The 21999-nt window shown below is 44.9% G+C and overlaps 1 protein-coding gene across 1 annotated transcript; it reads left to right on the top strand.

The window, feature by feature from the left end:
* Window positions 1-2137: 2137 nt before the first annotated feature.
* On the top strand, window positions 2138-21636 carry LOC138764322 (T-lymphocyte activation antigen CD86-like). The gene is made up of 5 exons (XM_069940069.1): window positions 2138-2150; window positions 13727-13776; window positions 14903-15232; window positions 20204-20512; window positions 20914-21636. The coding sequence occupies exons 2-5, from the start codon at window positions 13728-13730 to the stop codon at window positions 21039-21041; spliced, it is 816 nt and encodes a 271-aa protein (XP_069796170.1). The 5' UTR covers window positions 2138-2150; window position 13727; the 3' UTR covers window positions 21042-21636.
* The last annotated feature ends 363 nt before the right edge of the window (window positions 21637-21999 follow it).

Consider the following 21999-nt stretch of genomic DNA (forward strand, 5'->3'; position numbering starts at 1 on the left):
AACAGTGGGGGTGGGGGGGAAAGAACAGACCGAGGGGAAGGAGAGAGAGAGAAAGACGGAGGAAAGGACAAATGGGGCAAGATGGAAGGGGGTTTATCGGAAACCAGAGAGGTCGATGACTTCTGGTTGGAGGGGGCCCAGACGGAAGACGAGGTGTTGTACCTCCAGCTTGGCGGTGGTCTCGGTCGGCCGTGCATTGGACAGGCACGGCAGCGAGGAAATGGGGCGGGGAATTGGCTCCCTCCTCTCCGACGTAGAGGAGACCCCCTCCGCCCCTAACATTCACGAGTGCAGGGTGGCTTGGCTAGGAAGGCCTGTTCAGCGGGGCGGGGGTGGGGGGGGGGGGGAGGGAGAGTGGGCGAGGGAGTCCCGGAGGGAGCGGTCCCTGCGGAAGGCGGAAGTAGGTGAGGACCAGGGGTTGGGTGAGATCCTAGTGTTTGTGACACCTGTGAGCGGACGGGTGTCCCTGCGAAATAGGCTGGCAGGACACTGTGGGCCGAATAGCATGAACTGAGTTGTGGATTCCTGATCGGTTGGGTTGGAATTATTAATAATTCGCCAGAAAAGAGAAAACTCCCTCTGTTCTTGCCACTAATTAGATTATGTGGATCTCAGTCCCCTGTTGCAAATCGTGTAGGCGTGTTTAGAGAAAGGGGGTGGAAGATTTGTCTTAAATTCCAGGGAGAGATTCGTTTCTTCAGTACTCGGGGATTGTCCCGTCTCTATCCTCAAGGAACCAGGTAAGAGAGCGCTTGTAAAGGTCCACTTTAGCCCCCCCCCCCCCCCCGTCCCCTCTCTCTGTCCCACTCACTGCCGGCTCCAGATCGTAACGAGAGCAGAACCTGATCATCTGGAAAAGTTTCCATTTTTAGGAAGGAAGATTCCGCGTCGCTTTCGCCGCGGCGGACCCCGAAAATCCCCCGAAACCCATTGCCCGAGTGACTTGGCCGCTGAAACTCTCACTTGAGGAGGAGGAGGAGGGTTTTGTTTTTAAAATCAGGCTCGATTTCCCCCTTCCCCCCCCCCTCCCCCCCCCTCCGGCCAGGTTGCAAAGCGAGAAGTTTTGGTGAATCCGGGCAAGTTCTAGCAACGTGTGCGGAGTTTGGGGTGAAGTTTGTCGCAAAAAGTTGTGGCAAGTTTCTCTCTCCCCCCCCCCCCCCCCCGTCTGAAGAGACGATCCTGGGATAAGACATTCCTTCGACCCAGATGTGGTTCTGACCCATGCGCATCTATTCACCAATTTAACCCCTCCCTCCCTTCGCTTGACCACCCGCATGCATGTCTGAGAGTCTCTTAACAACCCAATGTTCCACCATCCCAGGTCTCTCAGCTCGGCCCCAACCCCCCTCCCAACCCCCCCCCTTTCCCTCTCCGTTCAGAGGGAGAGGAGATCCCCCTCTCCCCCCCCCCACCCACATCCACCCCGGCCCCTTCCTCCCTTCTCAACCTCCCACACCGCCTTCCTTCTCTCCGCCTGCCTCCACAGCTCTGTGTAACAATAAACCGTACCCCCCTCCCACCAATGTCTCCCTCACTTCCCTCTCCCTTTGCTTTGTGCACATTGTCTTCTGTGTTTGCAACCCTTGTCCTGAGAAAAGGCGTTGACCGCCCACCCTGTCGAAATCCTTCATATTTTTTTAAAATCACGAACTCGCGCCGCCCCTAATTACACCAATCTAATCCTGCACCCGCCATCCCCCCCCCCCGAACGCCCCCCTTTCGGGGAACCCACGCAGACAGGAACGCCCCCCCTTCTCTGGGAACCCACGCAGACACGGACGATCGCACAATTCCCTGCTAAGCCCCGCGTGATCAACCCCTGAAGTCCCCTCTCGTCCTAATCTCCGCTCCAAAGAATACACACCCCCTTGAAGTGGCACCTCTCGTCCTTCTCGCTCCAAAGAGAAAATCCTCTCCCTCCCCTTCCCTTCTCCACAGCTTCCACATCCTTCCTGATGCAGGACCAGAACCTGACCGCAGGACTCCACGCTCAAGCTCTGAATGAAGGTCGACCAGGCGTCCCCCCCTGGTTGTAGATTTAATGCTGGACAAACTCCCGAGAGGTCACATGGAGACTTGAGGAGCTACGTTCCTTAGCCCTCGTCAGGTAGAGCGGGGAGCAGGCAGAGCAGCCTTAGCCCTTCGTCAAGGCGGGGCGGGGGGGGCAGCAGAGCAGAAGGGAGGAAGGGCAGGGGGTGGACTGTGGTTGGGGGTAGAGAGGAAGTGATGTGTGGGGGGAGAGAGCTGAGGGGATCTCCCTCTGAACGGAGGGAAAGGGGGGGGGGGGTGGGGAGCCGAGCTGAGAGACGACAAGAGGGAGGGAAAGGGTTAATGAGAAATGGAGAAGACCGATGTTATCAGGTTGGTACCCGCACGGGGCACGGCTCTGCCTGCCTTTTTGTGGGCGATGTGGAGCAATTCAGGTTACAAGCCTACACAAGCCAAGGCTCATCCGCTCCTTGAAGGCTCCATGAGTTTGCTGCCAACGTTCATCCTCATTCACGGTCCATCTGTGGCAAAGGCCTGACTGCCTCGATTTCCGTCTTCGCCTAGGGTGGGAAACTGCCCTCCCCGCCATTCCTCTCTCTCTTTTTAAATTTTTTAAAATTTTTTATTTTTCACACTATAAACCACATTGATCAAGATACATACATTTTCCATCACGAACATATACAGTGTCGTTTTCTCCCCCCTCCCCTCCCTCCCTACTTCCCCTCCCATTCATTTAAAGTTCAGAAAATAAGATACATTAAACCCGTCAAACAATGTTGTCACTCAATAAAAACAAACAAGAAATTCCACGGAGTCAGTTCTTTTCATTCTCTTCTCCTTCTGTCATTTTAGGTGGTAGATGTCCACGGTCGGTTTTCTCTATTTTGTTTCATGTATGGCTCCCCATATTTGTTCAAATATTGTAATATCATTTCTTAAATTATATGTTATTTTTTCTAATGAATACATTATTCATTTCTATATACCATTGTTGTATTCTCAAGTTATCTTCTAATTTCCAGGCTGACATAATACATTTTTTTGCTACAGCTAGGGCTATCCTAACAAATCTTTTTGTGCACCATCCAAATCAAGTCCAAATTCTTTGTTTTTTATGTTACTTAGGAGGCAGATCTCTGGGTTTTTTGGTATATTGCTTTTTGTGATTTTATTTAATATCTGGTTTATATCTTCCAAAATTTTTTCACTTTCTCACATGTCCAAATTGCATGAATTGTTGTTCCCATTTCCTTTTTAAAACATCTGTCAGATACTGTTGGGTCCCATTTATTTAACTTTTGAGGTGTAATATATAGCCTGTGTATCCAGTTATATTGTATCATATGTAACCTCGTATTTATTGTATTTCTCATAGTTCCTGAGCATAACTTCTCCCATGTTTCCTTCTTTATCTTTGTTTAGATCTTGTTCCCATTTTTGTTTAGTTTTACCCTTTGTTTCCTCATTCTCCTTTTCTTGTAGTTTAATATACATGTTTGTTACAAATTTTTTGATTATCATTGTGTCTGTAATCACATATTCAAAATTACTTCCCTCTGGTAATCTCAGACTGCTTACCAATTTATCCTTCAAGAAGGATTTCAGTTGGTAGTATGCCATCACTGTATCGTGAGTTATATTATATTTATCGTTCATTTGTTCAAAAGGATAATAATTTATTTCCCGAAAAGCAATTTTCTATTCTTTTGATCCCTTTTTTTCTCCCATTTTCTAAAGGAAAGGTTATCTATTGTAAAAGGGATTAGCTGATTTTGCGTCAGTATTAGTTTTGGTAGTTCGTAATTTGTTTCATTCCTTTCTACATGAATCTTCTTCCAAATATTGAGCAGATGATGTAATACTGGAGACTTCCTATGTTGTACTAATTTTTCATCCCATTTATTTAATATATGTTCAGGTATCTTCTCCCCTATTTTATCTAGTTCTAATCTAGTCCAATCTGGCTTTACCCTTGTTTGGTAAAAATCTGATAGGTATCTTAATTGTGCGGCTCTATAATAATTTTTAAAGTTTGGCAGTTGTAAGCCTCCTTGTTTATACCATTCTGTTAATTTATCTAGTGCTATCCTCGGTTTTCCCCCTTTCCATAAAAATTTCCTTATTATTTTCTTTAACTCCTTGAAGAATTTCTCTGTCAAGTGTATTGGTAATGCCTGAAATAGGTATTGTATCCTTGGGAAAATGTTCATTTTAATACAGTTTATCCTTCCTATTAGTATTAGTGGTAAGTCTTTCCAATGCTCTAAGTCGTCCTGTAATTTTTTCATTAGTGGATAATAATTGAGTTTCTATAGATGGCTGAGGTTTTTATTTATTTGTATACCAAGGTATTGCATTGCTTGCATTTGCCATATGAATGGTGATTCTTTCTTAAATTTTGAGAAATCCGCATTATTCATTGGCATTGCTTCACTTTTATTTGCGTTAATCTTGTACCCCGACACTTCTCCATATTCCTTCAATTTCTTGTGTAATTCTTTTATTGATATTTCTGGTTCTGTTAAGTATACTATAACGTCATCTGCAAATAAACTGATTTTATATTCCTTGTCTTTATTTTTATCCCTTTTATTTTATTTTTTGTTCTTATCAGTTCTGCCAGTGGTTCTATGGCTAACGCGAACAATAAGGGCGATAGTGGGCATCCCTGCCTTGTTGATGTGCATAAGTTAAATTGTTTTGATATGTATCCATTTACTGTCACTTTCACCAATGGCCCCTTATATAATGCTTTAATCCAATTAATATATTTCTCTGGTAAGCTGAATTTTTGTAGTACTTTGAATAAATAATTCCATTCTACTCTGTCAAAGGCCTTCTCTGCGTCTAAAGCAACCGCTACTGTTGGAGCTTTATTTCCTTCCACTGCATGAATTAAGTTAATAAATTTACAAATATTGTCTGTTGTTCGTCTTTTTTTAATAAATCCAGATTGGTCTAGATTTACTATTTTTGGTACATAGTCGGCTAATCTGTTTGCTAATAGTTTAGCTATTATCTTATAATCTGTGTTAAGTAAAGATATTGGTCTATATGACGCTGGTGCGAGTGGATCTTTCCCTGTCTTTGGTATTACTGTAATTATTGCTGTTTTACTTGAATCTGGTAAGCTTTGTGTTTTGTCAATCTGGTTGATTACTTCCAGGAGGGGAGGAATTAATAAATCTTTAAATGTTTTATAGAATTCTATTGGGAATCCATCCTCTCCTGGTGTTTTATTATTCGGTAGTTTTTTTTATTATCTCTTGTATTTCTACTATTTCAAATGGTTCTGTTAATTTATTTTGTTCCTCTGTTTGTAATTTTGTAGTTCAATTTTAGTTAAAAATTCATCTATTTTGTCTTCTTTCCCTTCGTTTTCAGTTTGATATAATTGTTCGTAGAATTCTCTGAAGTTTTCATTAATCTCCGTTGGATTATATGTGATTTGCTTGTCTTTTTTCCTTGATGCCAGTACCATTTTCTTAGCTTGTTCTGTCTTAAGCTGCCATGCTAGAATTTTGTGCGTTTTTTCCCCTAGTTCATAATATTTCTGTTTTGTCTTCATTATGTTCTTCTCCACCTTATATGTTTGTAGTGTTTCATATTTTATTTTTTTATCTGCCAATTCTCTTCTTTTAGTTGTGTCTTCCTTCATTGCTAATTCTTTTTCTATATTTGCTATTTCCCTTTCCAATTGCTCTGTTTCCTGATTGTAGTCCTTCTTCATTTTGGTTACATAACTTATTATTTGCCCTCTAATGAACGCTTTCATTGTGTCCCATAGTATAAACTTATCTTTCACTGATTCCGTATTTATTTCAAAGTACATTTTAATTTGTCTTTCAATGAATTCTCTAAAATCCTGCCTTTTAAGTAGCATGGAGTTTAATCTCCATCTATACATTCTTGGAGGGATGTCCTCTAACTCTATTGTCAATATCAGGGGTGAGTGGTCCGATAATATTCTAGCTTTATATTCTGTTTTCCTAACTCTGTCTTGCATGTGAGCTGATAACAGGAATAGGTCTATTCTTGAGTATGTTTTATGTCTACCTGAATAATGTGAATATTCGTTTTCCTTTGGGTGTTGTTTCCTCCATATATCCAAAAGTTGTATTTCTTGCATCGATTTAATTATAAATTTGGTTACTTTGTTCTTTCTGTTAATTTTTTTCCCAGTTTTATCCATGTTTAAATCCAAATTAAGGTTGAAATCCCCTCCTATTAGTATGTTCCCTTGCGTGTCTGCTATCTTCAAAAAAATATCTTGCATAAACTTTTGATCTTCGTTAGGTGAATATACATTGAGTAAATTCCAAAACTCCGAATATATCTGACATTTTATCATTACATATCTCCCTGCTGGATCTATTATTTCCTCTTCTATTTTCATTGGTACATTTTTACTGATTAATATAGCTACTCTTCTAGCTTTTGAATTATATGATGCTGCTGTTACATGTCCTATCCAATCTCTCTTTAATTTCTTGTGCTCCACTTCAGTTAAGTGTATTTTTGTACGAATGCTATATCAATTTTTTCTTTTTTCAGTAAATTTAGCAGTTTCTTCCTTTTGATTTGGTTATGTATTCCATTAATATTTAAAGTCATATAGTTCAACATAGCCATTTCATACTTTGTTTATCTTTCCTTTCCGTTTCCTCATCATCACTTTTCCTTCTTATTCATTTCTGCTTTCTTTTTTTGAACACTTTATAAGACAACATTTCTAAAACATCAAACATTTCCTTTATTCTCCTATCTAAAATTTCCTTAACCCCACTATCCCCTCCCCTTCCTGAGTTGCCCTTTATCCCTTGTCGGGCAACCACATCTCCCCTCTCCATTTGGATTTGCGAATTCACTCGCAAGCGTCAACTAATTTCGCAGTTACCGTAACTCCTCCCCACCCAGCCTGCCCAGAAAAGACTTTAATTTTCATATACAACAAAGGTCACTCTCTTAATTCCCCCCATAATTCCTTCCTTCCCTTTCTTTCCCTTCTTAGTTCTTACCAAAATTCTATTTTTTTTTTATATATACATACACACACACACATATATATATATCTTTTCTTCTTTGGCTTGGCTTCGCGGACGAAGATTTATGGAGGGGGTAAAAGTCCACGTCAGCTGCAGGCTCGTTTGTGGCTGACAAGTCCGATGCGGGACAGGCAGACACGGTTGCAGCGGCTGCAGGGGAAAATTGGTTGGTTGGGGTTGGGTGTTGGGTTTTTCCTCCTTTGCCTTTTGTCAGTGAGGTGGGCTCTGCGGTCTTCTTCAAAGGAGGTTGCTGCCCGCCAAACTGTGAGGCGCCAAGATGCACGGTTTGAGGCGATATCAGCCCACTGGCGGTGGTCAATGTGGCAGGCACCAAGAGATTTCTTTAGGCAGTCCTTGTACCTTTTCTTGGGGGGACCTCTGTCACGGTGGCCAGTGGAGAGCTCGCCATATAACACGATCTTGGGAAGGCGATGGTCCTCCATTCTGGAGACGTGACCCATCCAGCGCAGCTGGATCTTCAGCAGCGTGGACTCGATGCTGTCGACCTCTGCCATCTCGAGTACTTCGACGTTAGGGATGAAAGCGCTCCAATGGATGTTGAGGATGGAGCAGAGACAACGCTGGTGGAAGCGTTCTAGGAGCCGTAGGTGATGCCGGTAGAGGACCCATGATTCGGAGCCGAACAGGAGTGTGGGTATGACAACAGTTCTATATACACTTATCTTTGTGAGGTTTTTCAGTTGGTTGTTTTTCCAGACTCTTTTGTGTAGTCTTCCAAAGGCGCTATTTGCCTTGGCGAGTCTGTTGTCTATCACATTGTCGATCCTTGCATCTGATGAAATGGTGCAGCCGAGATAGGTAAACTGGTTGACCGTTTTGAGTTTTGTGTGCCCGATGGAGATGTGGGGGGGATGGTAGTCATGGTGGGGAGCTGGCTGATGGAGGACCTCAGTTTTCTTCAGGCTGACTTATACCTACATACATATAGTTTGTGGTCATTTTTGTTTTCGTTACATATCTTCCTCTCTCTGTCTGTTGTGTAGTTGTTCTGCAAATTTTCTTGCTTCCCCCAGATCCAAGTCTGATCCCCCAGTGGATCTGGTTTTCCTTTCCTGGTCCAACAATAGTCCTTTCCAACAATAGTCTGTTTTGCTGCCCTGGAATAACTATTTTAAGTACCGCTGGATACTTTAGCATAAATTTATATCCTTTTTTCCATAGGATCGTTTTTGCTGCATTAAACTCCTTCCTCTTCTTCAGGAGTTCAAAACTTATATCTGGATACAAAAAATTTTTTTGACCTTTGTATTCCAGTGGTTTTTTTGTCTTCTCTTATTTTCCTCATTGCTTTCTCCACTATATTTTCTCTTGTTGTATATCTTAAGAATTTTACTAGAATGGATCTTGGTTTTTGTTGTGGTTGTGGTTTAGGGGCTAATGTTCTGTGTGCCCTTTCTATTTCCATTTCTTCCTAAGACCCTGGGGATCCATTCTTTTATAAATTCTCTCATATTCTTTCCTTATTCATCTTCCTTAAGGCCCACTATCTTTATATTGTTTCTTCTACTATAATTTTCCATTATATCTATCTTCTGAGCTAACAGCTCTTGTGTCTCTTTAACTTTTTTATCAGATTCTTCTAATTTCTTCTAATTTCTTTTTTAAGTCCTCTACTTCCACTTCTGCCGCCCGACGCATCTCCCCCCCACCCCCAGTCCGCCTTCCGCGGGGTCCGCTCCCTCCATGGTTCGCTGGTGCACTCCTCCCCCCCCCCCCCAGTACCTTCCCCATCAAGAAATGGGACATAGGATACTGCAGCGCAAGATAGGCCCTTCGGCCCGCAATGTTGGGCCAACCCATATCAACCAACCAATGAGTAAAACCCAAAACCCACCCCCTATAAGCCTTTCATCGTGTTCCCGTCTAAGTGCCCCTAATGTTCCAACCTCTTCACCCCCCCTCACCCCCGCAATGCATTCCACAACTCTCTGTGCAAAGGAGCAGGCCCCTCACCTTGTACAGACATCCTCTACTGTTCGCTACCCCCACCCTCGGAAACAGGTGCTGAACACCTACCTAGATTTTCAGAATCTCGTCAACTTTTATTAGTCTCCTCTCATCCATTTCCAAAGAGAAAAGCCCCAGCTCTGCTAAACCTTATCTCATGAGACTTCTCCAATCCCGGTTCCCTGGGAGTTGACCAGAATGGAACACAACATTCTAAGTACAAACAAGACACTGGGGAAACTCAGCAGGTCAAACGGTGTCCTGTATACAGCAAAGGTATCGATACATCATTGATGTTTCGGGCTTGAGCCCTTCTTCCATGTTGGCAGGTGCCCCAAACAAAATGGGAGGGGCACGGTCCCACAGGCAGGTGGAGGGAGGGAGGGACAGGGTCTCACAGACAGGAGATTAAGGGAGGGAGGGTACACTGGAGGGGGAAGAGGCTTCTGTGAATGGAGAGGGAATGGGGTTGGAGAGCCAGAGGGAAAAGAGATGAGGGGGAAGGGAGGGGGAGACGTTGAGGCCATGCGCTCTGAGAAGCACCCGGATGGAGAGTCAAGCTGTTCCTCCAATTTTCGAGTGGTCTTGGAGGGATCACACCTGACATCGGCACCTGAGGGGGGGGGGGGGTGGTGGAATTGAAGGGGCCAGCCACTGGGAAGTCCCCCGCTGGTGTGGACAGGGCGAAGGTGCTGAGCGAAGCGACCTCCCAGTCTATCCGACGAAGAGGAGGCAACGACGCTGTAGGTCAATCTCCCCCCACCACCCCCGGTTACGCAAGTGAAGGGGGCTGCTTCCCTTGGAAGGGCCAGTTTGGGGCCCCGGATCATCGTGGGGGAGGGGGCTGGGCACGTGTGGCACAGGGGAAGGTGCCGGGAAGGGGGGGGGTGAATGAGCACACAAGGGAGTCACAGAGGGAAGGGTCCCTATGGAAGATGGAAAGGAGAGAGGAGGGGAAGAATGGGATCATGTTGTAGTTGGTGGAAGTTACGGAGGGTGCAGAGGCCGGTGGGGCGGTAGGTGAGGTCAGGGGAAATAGTGTGGGTTATCCCTGGGGGCAGAGGAGGCTTGGGCAGATGAGCGAGGAACTGGAGGAAATGCGGGTGAGGGCTGAGTTGATCATGGTGGAGGGAAGTCATGTTTGTGGAAGGAGCCAGGATCTTAAGTGATCCGGACCGGAGGGACCTCATCTTGGTAACAGAGGCTGTGGAGCCAGAGAAATTGCGATATCCCTTGGGTGAGAAGAGGTGCAGCCGAGGCCACTGTAGGAGCTGGAGGGGACGGCCTGTCTCCCGAGATGGAGGCAGAGAGATCTGGGAAGTGGGGGGAGCGTTGTGGGAGATGGACCAGGTGAGTTTGAGGTCAAGGTGGGATTTGGACAGGAAGTGGGCGAATTTGACGAACTCGTCACGGGTGCACGAGGCAGCCCTGAGGTTGTTGTCAATATACCGACCGGGGTGGGGGGGATCTTGGCCTGCAGCATGGGTTGCTGTACACAGCCCACAGGCAGCGTAACTGGGGCCAATGGGGGCACCTGTGGCTACTCCTTTGACGAAGAAAGTGAGATGAGACACAGAAGTTATTAAGAGTGGTGTGTTTTCAATTTGGTCTCAAGAGATTTGGTCTCAGTGTGACCTCATGGCTCCTGAAGCAATCACCCGACTGGTGAAGCCCAGTGTCCCCTTGGCTGCCTTAATTATCCTATCAACCCATGCGGCGACCTTGAGGGGTGGACGATTTGGACCCCCCCCCCAAGGTCCTTCTGTTCATCCACAACGTTGCGTCACCAACCACTAACCCTGTACCCAGCCTCCTGACGTCCTTCCCTTTAAGGTTACCAAGATGAACTAAATTTGATGCTGGGTTTTTTTTTGCTTTGTTGCTTTGCTGCAACATTAAATAATTAAGCCAGATGTTTATAAAAATGAGAATTAAATGGGAAAAGGATATGTCTATTTCAATATCTCTGGATGACTGTGTGTGAAGATTGCATGACCAAATTAATAAATGTGAGATATAGATTGGTTCATTATAATTTTCATCATCAGTTTTATTTCACTCCCTGAGAAGTTAAGGAAATCTGAATTTAGTTCTTCCAATTTGTGCTTTCGATTTTGGTTCTTTTTTTTACATTCAGTGTGGCTCTGTGAGGTAGTGAAATAGTTTTGGTGTGGAATTATGAAATTTTTGGAGGGTTTATTTAAATTTAAGCTTTCAATTGTTTTTATTGGGATATATTGAGACATTGAGTTTGGAGTGAAAACTGGAGAAGTTTCCGATTGCATTTATTCCATTAGCGTTGGCTGTGGCGAGAAAGTATGTAGCTATTACTTGGAAGAATGAGATTGAGTTGAGTTTCCAAAGATGGCAGATGGAGATGAGATCCAGTATTCCACTGGAAAAGATCACTTATAATTAATCTGATAATTTTTTGTTGTTAAAATGTGGGTTTAAAAATATAGCAGAATTTTTTTTTCTCTTCTTCCTGTTGAGATGGCATCCTCCATTGGCAATGATTTAACTGTTGTATAAGTTGACTCCCTTTTTTACTCTTGGGGGGAGGGGAGGGAATTAGGGGAGAATCTTATGTATATTTGTATTTTTTAATTGCTTGTATATCTTATTCTGGATAATGATACAAAATGCACCACCTCGCCCTTATCCGGATTGAACCCCATCTGCCACTTCTCCGCCCAACTCTGCATCCTGTTGTAATTTCAGCTCCATCTACAACTCCTCCAACTGTCCGCAAACTCACTGACCCACCCTTCCGCCTCTTCATCCAGGTCATTTATGAAAAAAGTTGCCAAGGAGCAGGGGTTTCTGGAACAGGTCCCTCCACTAGTCACCGACCTCTAGGCAGGATACTCTCCGTCCACTGCTCCCCTCCGCTTTCTGCAGGCAAGCTTGTCCTGAATCCACACAGTTGTGGTTCCCTGGATCGCGAGCCTCATGACCTTCTGGATGGGTCTCTTGTGGGGGATCTTAATCAAAGGTCTTTCTAAAAATCCATATCGGCCACACTTACCACCCGACCCTCATCAATTTCTTTTGCCACCACCTGTAAAAAACTCGATTAGGCTCGTGGGGCACGACCTTCGCTTCACAAAGCCGTGCTGACTGTCCCGGAGTAGACTGGACTTCTGCCCTTTATGAATCCTCTCCAACAATTTGGGCACCACGTAAGACTCGCCAGTCCATAATTCCCAGGATTCTCCCTATTGCCTTTTTTTTTAAATCACATTTGCCATTCTTCAATCCTCCTTGGCCAAGAAGAATTCAAAGATCATCACCAACACCTCAACGATCAAAATGGATCAGCAAACTCCAAGACTTGGGACTCAACACCCCTCTGTATAATCAGATCCTGGATTTCCTCATCTCTGGACCCCAATCAGTGAGAATCGGTAAGAACATCTCCTCCACAATCTCCATCAGTACCGGAGCACCACAGGGCTGCGTTCTGAGTACCCTGCTCTACTCACTTTACATCTGCGACCGCATGGCTCGGTATGACAATAACACAACAAATTCACTGACGATCCCACGGTGGTGGGTTGTAGAAAGGAAAGTTGACCTACAGGAGGGAGGTTGAAAACTTGGCCGAACGGTGTCACCAACAACAACCTGGCACTCTATGTCACCAAAACTAAAGAGCTAATTGTTGACCAGGAAAGGAAAACCAGATCCACTGGGGGATCAGAGGTGGAGAGGGTGAGCAAATTTAAGTTCTTGGGAGTGTAAGGTAAAAACATCATGAGATGGGACCGGAGAAGGAGTCACCCAGTACTAAGGAGTAACAGAATGCAGATGTGACCTTGTACACTCAAGATAAGCTTTGCACTAACAAGAATGATGTGCAGGAGGCTAGCAGAGAGGGATAGCAACAGTTTATTCATTGGACAATGTCATGGTATGATAATTTACTAAGTACGTATCCTAAGGTATATAAAAAACACCACTTGCTGATAACGGCAGAATGCGCCTTCTCCAACTAACACTGTTAGTTGCAAGTGTTACAATCCGGCAATAAAGAACAAAGAACCTTGATTTCGACTCAGTCTGGTGTTTGACTCACTCATTCATGAACAAAGCAGACCTAACAGGAGTCAATAACTTGCAGGATCTTTCCTGGACATGATTACATCAAGAAGACAGCCCGTCAGCAAAGGTTCGGTATGACATTGGAAACCCTGGCAAATTTCTACAGATGTGTGGTGCTAAGTGCGCTGACCGGCTGCATCCCGGCCTGGTATGGGGACGCCCGAGAAGGTCGTGGACAAGGCCCTCCCCCATCATCAAGAACATCTACAGGGGAATGCTGCCATCGGGAGAGCAGCGGTGGTTGTCGAGGATCCGCCCCACCCAGGACGCGCTCTGTTCTCGCTGCTGCCATCGGAAAAGAGGTGTAGATGCCACAAGACTCGCACCGCCAGGTTGCGGAACAGCTGCTTCCCCCTTCCATCAGACCCCTCAACGACAAACTCAATCAGGACTCTGACTTCTGCACTCTATTGATTTTTCTCTCTGAATTGTACACAGTTTGCTTCCATTTTCTTACATATACATTGAGTACAGTTTTTTGCACTGCCAACAAGTCGTAATTCTGCCTGGCCCGCAGGGAAAAGAACCTCAGGGTTGTATGTGATATCGTGTGCGTCCTCTGACAATCAATCTGAACCCGATATATCTTGATGGGAATCCCTCTCTTCCCTCCACAGAATGCTACGGTTCGTGCTGGGAACACTCCTGTTGTCTCTCTCAGCCACAGGTGAGTATATCACCCTCACGGGTAGTGGGGTCCTCACCACCCTGGGGAGCAACCGACCCTCCCACCCAGAGGGGAAGGGATAAACCAGGAGGCGACACCTCTGCCAGGGGTCAGGGAGGGAAGGGGAGGAGGCAAAGACTCTCTCTCTTCTGCTTCTCTTTCTCTCTCCCACCCTTCCTTCCTCACTAAATCTGCCTGGCCTTTTCCCCTCTCCCTCCCCTTCGCTTCTCTTCCCTGCTTCTCTCTCTCCCCACCCGTCTCCCTCTTCCCCCTCTCTGCCTCCCATATCTCCCTCCCCATTCCCTTTCTCTGCCCTCTCCCCTTCCCCCATTCTCCACACCCCCTCCACCCCTCCCCTCACCATAATCTCCCCATTCACCTTTTCCTCTCTCTGCCCTCTCCCCCATTCTCTCTCCGCATGCCTCTCTACTCATTCCCCTCTCCACCCCTCCCCTCAGTATATCTCCTTCCCCAATTCTTTTCCCACTCTCTCCTTTCTCCTCCACCCTCTTGCATTGCTTTCTTTCTCTTCCCCACCCCTCTCTCCCTATCTCTCTATTCCCCTCCCACCCCTCTCTCTCTCTCTCTCTCTCTCTCTCTCTCTCTCTCTCTCTCTCTGACCCTCCCCTATGCTCCCACCCCAGATTGGTCCCATTCTTGGACTACTCTGATGCTCAGATTGGTCCTTCTCCAGGACTTGTCCAAGCCAGTGTTCCAAACTTGATTGGTCCAAGCCGTGAGTCGACCCTTGTCCCTCATTGATCCAATCCTTGGCTCGGCCTAAGCTGGTGTCCCATTCCTGGCAGGTCCTCCTCAGTGATTGATCCTCACTAACCTTCCATCCTGATTGGTCTGTATCTGCAATGAGTTTTCCTCTGAGATTGATCCTCACTGACCTTGCGTCCTGATTGGTCTGTCTCTGGTGATTGATCCTGTGTGATTGGTCGACCTCCTGGATTGGTCCAGCACTGATTTTCCATGCTAATAGGTCCATCTCTGGGATTGGTCATCACTGATCTTGCATTCTGATTCGTCTGTCTCTGGGGTGGTGGGTGGGTCCTCCTCTGTGATTGGCCGGTTACATGGATCCGAAACAGTCCCTCACTTTTACCCCTCCCTCCCCCAGAACCTCAATCCCAGGAAGTGACGGGGATGTTCGGAGGGAATGTGGTGCTTCCCTGCTGGGGTCCTGCCGACGCCAAGCGGGTTTACTGGCAGTTCAGCAATCCCAACGACCGCGAGCTGAAGGTGGTGAACACTCGATGTCCAGATGCTGACACCCGCTGCAACCAGATCAACCCCAGCTACCAGGGCCGCTCAGAGTTCTTCCAAGCGGACTCAGAGACCCCTTTCTCCCTCCGCCTCCACAATCTCAGCGTGTGGGATGAGGGGCGATACACCTGCGTGGTCCAGAACAGAGAAGTCTCCAGTCGGATCATCAAGCTGAGAATTGTGGGTAAGGGAGAAGTTGGGGTAGGGGAACAGGGAGCCATCCCATTTTCTCAGTTGTAGTTCACAAGATCACAAGACATTTACACTTAAAATTTAGACATCCAGCGCGGTAACAGGTCATTTCAGCCCACGCATCCGTGCTGCCCAATTTACACTCCATTGACCTACAAACCTCCCCCCCCCATACATATCGAATGGTGCGAGGAAACTGGAGCCGCCCCGTCCCCCCGGGAAAATCCACACAGACACTGGGAGAGTGTACAAACTCCTTACAAACAGCATTCGGAGCTGGGATTTGTACTGACCGTGCAATAGTCAGCCCGTCGTGCTTGCCTCGCCACTCTAATCAGAAACTAATCCATCCCCCCCTCAGCCCTGCTCCCCGGTCTCCACCCCATGACCCTTGATGCCCCAACTCAACAAATCACTGCCTTAAATACGCCCAACAACCTTGCGTTTCGCAGCTGCCTGTGGCAACAAGGTCCACAGACCCTCTGGTTGAAGAAATTTCTCCCTGTCTCTGTTTTAAATTGGTCCTTTTACCCTGAAGATGTGTCCACAGTTTTGGTCACTGAAGGAGAGGGCAGAGGAGGTTTACAAGAACGTTACTGGGGTTTCAGGGTTGGAGTTACAGGGAAAGGTTGAGGAGGCTGGGACTTTATTCCCTGGAGCGTAGAAGGTTGAGGGATGATGTGATGGAAGTATTCAAAATTATAAGGGGGAAGGAGAGAGTCAATGTGGATGGGCTTTTTCCACTGAGTGGGCAGAGATTCAAACAAAGGGGAAAGGTTTAGGGGAAACATGAGGGGGAATTTCTTCACACAGAGGGTGGTGGTGGTGTGGAATGAACTTCTGGCAGTGGTGGTAGAAGCGAGATTGATGTTAGTGTTCAAGGAAAGGTTGGATAGGTGTATGGACGGGAGAGGTGTGGAGGGTTATGGGTTGAATGTGGGACTGGGTGGAAGATGTTCAGCATGGACAAGAAGGGCCGAACTGGCCTGTTTCTGTGCTGTCGAGGGTTATATGGTTATGAATCTTCTCTGAACCCTCTCCAGCGCCAGCACATCCTTTCTCAAACACGGCACCCAAACCTTTTTTTTAAACTTTATTTATTCGTTCAAAAAACAAATAATATATGACATATACAGCAATTAAACATGAACATGAACATTTTTTTATATATATATATATAAAAAAAAGAAAAGACCCCCCCCCTTCAGCATGAAAAAAAGATCCAACCATATCACCACATCTAAAACACAAACCTGATTCATTAAAACCACATTTTTAAAATTTTTCAGCTGTCAAATATAATTGATGTAAAAAATTGTAATTGATAAATGCACTTTATGCAATGATTAATCTAGTTCCACTATCATAACAGATATCTAACCAATCATCTTTGGAAAAAATTAAACCAGTATCCACTTCCCATTTACTTTTAGATCTATCCCAACCCTTTTTATCCGTACCATCCTGTAATATTTGATACATAAATTAAATATAACCCTTCTCTGGTACCTTCATAAGAAAAGTCTCAAATTTAGTCATTTCAGGTAGAATCATATCTCTACCAAACATACATTTTACCAAAGATCGAATATGATAATAAAGAAATAAAGAATTCTTATCAATACCAAAATCTTCCTTCATCTGATTAAAAGATAAAAACTTAACCTCTTTAAAATAATCTCCCAAATTTTTCACACCTTTAAATCTCCAATGCAATAAACTTTGATTATGTATTTAAAAAGGAATAAGTTGATTATTATACAATGGAGTCAAAGCTGATAATTTACCCCTAGAGCCTATCATTTTCTTTTTCTTTATCCATAACTTCATTAAATGTTTTAGTATAGGCACATTATATTGTTGTAACAAATTCATATTCTACCTAAACGAAAATTGATGAAATACTTGCCATCTCAATTTTAGCACAACCAGGAGGCCGTACCAAATCCATCAATGAACTAATAAATTTAAGTTGGGCTGCCTCATAATAATTTTGAAAATGTGGTAAATGTAATCCCCCTAACTCATATTTCCAAGTTAATTTATTCAAAGCTACTCTCGAAAATTTACCCCTCCATAAAAACTCCCTAACCATTTTATTTAAATCTCGAAAAAAAAATTTATAAAGTAAATACGGAATAGATTGAAACAAATATTGTATATGCGGATAGATATTCATCTTAATTGTATTTATCTGTTCCGTTAAATTAATAGGTAAATCTTTCCATTTAATCAAATCAATTTTATTTTTTTTCATTAACTGAGCATAATTTAATTTATATAAAGATTAATAATTAACATTCAAAATTAAACCCAGATATTTAATTCGATCAGTTCACTTCAAATTAATAATATTCTTATAAACTGAATAATCTTCACTTACCAGTAATATTTCACTTTTTTCCCAATTAACTTTATATCCAGAAAGACATCCATATTGTTTTAAACATTCCTTCAAATGCAAAAGTGACTGAGCTGGATTTGTTAAATACACCAATACGTCATCAGCAAATAAATTAATTTTATACTCCTCATCTAAAACTTTCATACGTATCTGTGTATTTTGTCTTATCAACTGTGCTAAAGGTTCAATCACTAACGCAAAGAAAACTGGTGATAAAGGACAACCTTGACGAGTTGATCGAGTTAACTTAAAAGATTCTGAAATCAAACCATTCGTCAATACTCTAGATACCGGTTTACTATATAGAGCCGTAATCCAACCAATAAAAAAAGGACCAAACTTAAATTTCTCCAAAACTTTAAACAAAAAATTCCATTCAACTCTATCAAATGCCTTTTCTGCATCTAAGGATATCATCACCGGATGATCTAAATATTGTCGAAATCTATTAATCAAACTAATCACGTGCAAAATGTTATCTATAGCATATCTATTCTTTATAAAACCTGTTTGATCAATATGAATCAATTTTGGTAAAAATTTAGCCAATCTACTTTCAAAGGAACTCTATCTTTTTTTAGGAATTACTGTAATTAAAGTACTAGAACAAGACTCAGGTAATTCATAATGTTCTCCATCTTGACGTAATACATCCCCAAACACTGTAGATAAATAATCATAAAAATTTTATAAAATTCAACCGAAAATCCATCATCACCAGGCGATTTACCGTTCGGCATTTCCAGCATAGCCATTTTAATTTCCGAATCAGTAAATGGTTCCTCTAACTCCTGTATATCTCCATCCTCTAATGTCCATAAATTCAACTGTGATTAAAAGATCCAGTTTCCTGTTTTCCTTCAGATGTATATAACTTTTTATAAAATTCATCATTAATCTCACAAGATTTATAAGAGAATTCCGTCTTAACAGCATTAATAGTCCTCGATATCTGTTCTTTCTCTCCCCATTCATAATACCGTTGTTTAGTCCTATTAATCACACATTTAAATTGATAAGATTGCAAAGAGTTACATTTCAATTTCAGCTGAGATAATTCTATTTTCTGATCTTCTGTAGCATCTTTCTGAAATTCCTTTTCCAACTCATCGATCTGTTTCTCTAATTCAAGACTCTGATTTAATCGATTGTTTTTTACTTTAGAAGTATAACTAATGATTGGTCCTCTCAAATAGGCTTTCATAGTATCCCATAATATAAACTTACTTTGAACAGAATTAGAATTTTCTTTAAAAAAATTTTTTTTTTTTCAAAAAAATCAATAAATTCCATATTTTTTAACAACATTGTATTAAATCTCCAACGATAAGCTATTTGAATTTTCTCAGAAGTTTCATATGTAAAATATAACAGAGAATGATCTGAAATCACCCTACTTTTATATTCCGCTTGTTGTATTTTCCCTTGTAAATGTGCCGATACTAAAAAGAAGTCAATCCTTGAAAATGATTCATGTCTAGATGAATAAAAGGAAAAATTGATATTGTCTTTTTACAAGAAACATATTTGAATGTGAAGAAAAATGTGAAATTAAAAAGGGATTGGGTTGGGCATGTATATTTTTCTTCATTTAATTCTAGAGCTAAAGGTTGATAATTTTGATACATAAAAATGTATCTTTTGAATTACAATCAATGGAGGAAAAGGCAGGATGTATTCTTAAATTGAATTGTAAGATTTTTAGTGAATTTTGGCCTTTACTTAATATTTATGCCCCAAATGCAGATGATGAAATATTTATTTCAGATGCATTTTTACGTTTGGGTCAAGCTAATAATATTTTAGTTGGCGGTGATTTTAATTATGTTTTGGAACCTTTATTAGATAAATCTCCGAAGAAAGTTAAAAAATCCAAGATGGCAGTTCAGGTCCAAGCGTTGATGAAAGATCTTAATTTAGTAGATATTTGGAGATGTCTTAATCTGACATTGAAAGATTTTTCCTTTTATTCATCACGGCACCCAAACCTGTACCCAGTCTCTGCATGAGGTCTCGCCAGTTCCCCGTGAGTCTCAATGTTACTTTCCTGCTCTAGAAAGGAACACCAAGAGGGAAGGTCAGGATCTCTAGAGGGGCTGAATGGCCTTCTGTCTCTGTGTAACAATTTCAGTCAACTCCCTTCTCACCACCCCCCATCCCTCCTCGCTCCCTCCTCCCACTCTCCCTCCTCTCTGCCCCCTCTCCCTCCTCTGCACCCTCTCCCTCCTTTGTCCCCTCTGCCCCCTCCTCTCCATCCTTGCCACCCCTTCCCTCCTTGCCACACCCTCACCATTTCCCCCTCCCTCCTCACCAAGCCCATCCCTCCCTCCTTGCCCTCGCTCCTGTTCACCCCTCCCTCGGCCCTCTCCGAGCACCTCCCTCCACCCTCTATGCCCCCTTCCCTCATCATTGTCCCCTCCCTCCTCTCCTATCCCTTCTTGCCACCCCTTCACTCCCCCCTGAGCCTCCTCCAGAAAAGCCAAAGGGGGGCTAGGAGGGACAATGCTGGCCGAAAGGCCTGCATCCATGGCGTGACCTGTTGACCTTTAACCCCAACAGCCCCATACAGCCGACCAGAGGTGAAGAGGACCCCCGTGGGGCCAGCGGGGAGCAAGGGAGTAGTGAAGTTGACCTGCACCTCTCACAGAGGCTACCCTTTCCCATTGGTACACTGGGTGAGTGTGGACACCAACCAGACCCTGGGGAGAGGTGCAAACTCAACCCACATCAGCCAGGATCATCAGAAACTCTTCACGGTCACCAGTGTCCTGTCCTTCCAGGCTTTGGACCACCACAAACTCACCGAGGTGGTCTGCGAGGTGGTCAACTCCCTGGATAAGAAGAGAAGTCGGTCCCAACCCTACCAGGGTAGGTCAGGGGTGGGGAGGGGTTAGGGTGAGTGGGAGGTGGTGAGGGGAATTGGGAGAGTGTGAGGGGGAGGGAGAGGATAGAGAACAGAGGGATGGGGAGGGAGAGGGTAGAGAACAGAGAGGAGGAGGGATGGGGAGGTATGGAGTGTAAGGGGAGGGAGAGGTGAGAAGGGGGTATGAGGGAGGGAGGGGATAGTTCAGAGGGGGAGAAGGGAAGAGGAAGAGGTTGGGAGAGGGTGGTGATGAGGGAGGGGACAGTGATGGAGGAAGGGGGCGGTGAGGATGGACATATCAGTGAGAATAAAGGGGATGGTGAGGAGGGAGGGGACAGGGAGGAGGGGGCGAAGTTAAGATGTCCTGACCATTTCTGACAGAAACATTGTCTACTTTCCCTTCCAGTCGACCTGGCCCTTCCCACACACTCACCACAGATCAGAATCAGCGGATCGGCTGGCGTGAATTTGCCTCGGGCCTTGCTGATCGCCATCATGCTAGCGACTTGCATCCTTCCCAGCTCCAACCGGTAGTCCCTGTGTCTGCTGTTCTCAGCGTGTGACGTGAATCCATTCGACCTGATGCCCCACTTCCTCCCCACCCCATCTGGGGGGGGGGGGGGGTTAACATTGGCCCAGGTGACCCAGGCATGGGTGAGCGGAGAGGTTCTCCCAACACCACCCACCCCTCGAACCCAGATCCCTCCAAGGTCCTGAGACTGACCCTGTATTCCAGGAATCCGTGGGGAAGAGGGGGATGCGGAAGGACTGGAGGCTCCTTCTCTGAGCGCTGGGCCCGCACAGCGGGGAAAGGTCCCCGTGGAGAGCGAGGCGTGAAATCCATGGGACGAAACATGGTTTCTCAAACTCTGTACCACTTCCAATGGTCCCCAATAAACCCCCCACCCCACTCCCTTCCCCAACACCCCTCCCTGTCTCTGTAACCCCATGGACCCTTCCCTGTCTCTGTAAACCCCCCCCCCCCGGACCCCTCACTCCTCCCTGTCTCTGTAACCCCACCCCCCCCTCCACCCCTTTTGGCATTGCTGAGGAGGAAACATCGCCCAACCCAGCGAACATTCTGTCAATCTTTGTACCTTTCTCAAGAACATTAAATACTATTTTTGTATGTGTTTTGTCTACTTTTACTGCGAACTGCTGAGTTGAACGTCCTCGGCCTGCGTTACGCCAACTGCACTGAGCCGTTCCGCCGTCTCCTACGATGAAGGTTAGCAGGTCTGGTCTGCGGGTGTTCGCCATTAACGTTGACCCGCGGAGGACCAGGGAGAGCGGTGAGCGGCGACACGGTGCTGCTCCGCAGGGTCCTACCGTACCGTCGTATGCCAATGGAAGAGGAGCTGATGGTGTTTACTCCTGCGACCTCCGAGGTCCATGGCCAAGTTGGCGGACGGCAGCGAATCACGAGGGGGGTTGCAGACAGCGGATCGGTGCAGGGCAGCAGAAACCGGGAGACGCACCACGCCTGCACCCC

The sequence above is a fragment of the Narcine bancroftii genome, chromosome 5 (genome assembly GCF_036971445.1).
Source record: "Narcine bancroftii isolate sNarBan1 chromosome 5, sNarBan1.hap1, whole genome shotgun sequence".
Classification (NCBI taxonomy): Eukaryota; Metazoa; Chordata; class Chondrichthyes; order Torpediniformes; family Narcinidae; genus Narcine; species Narcine bancroftii.

Coding starts and splice junctions, on each gene's coding strand:
- LOC138764322 (XM_069940069.1), top strand. CDS start 13,728: ATGCTACGGTTCGTGCTGGGAACACTCCTGTTGTCTCTCTCAGCCACA. Junction 13,777..14,902: donor GTTGTCTCTCTCAGCCACAG/GTGAGTATATCA, acceptor TCCCTCCCCCAG/AACCTCAATCCCAGGAAGTG. Junction 15,233..20,203: donor CATCAAGCTGAGAATTGTGG/GTAAGGGAGAAG, acceptor TAACCCCAACAG/CCCCATACAGCCGACCAGAG.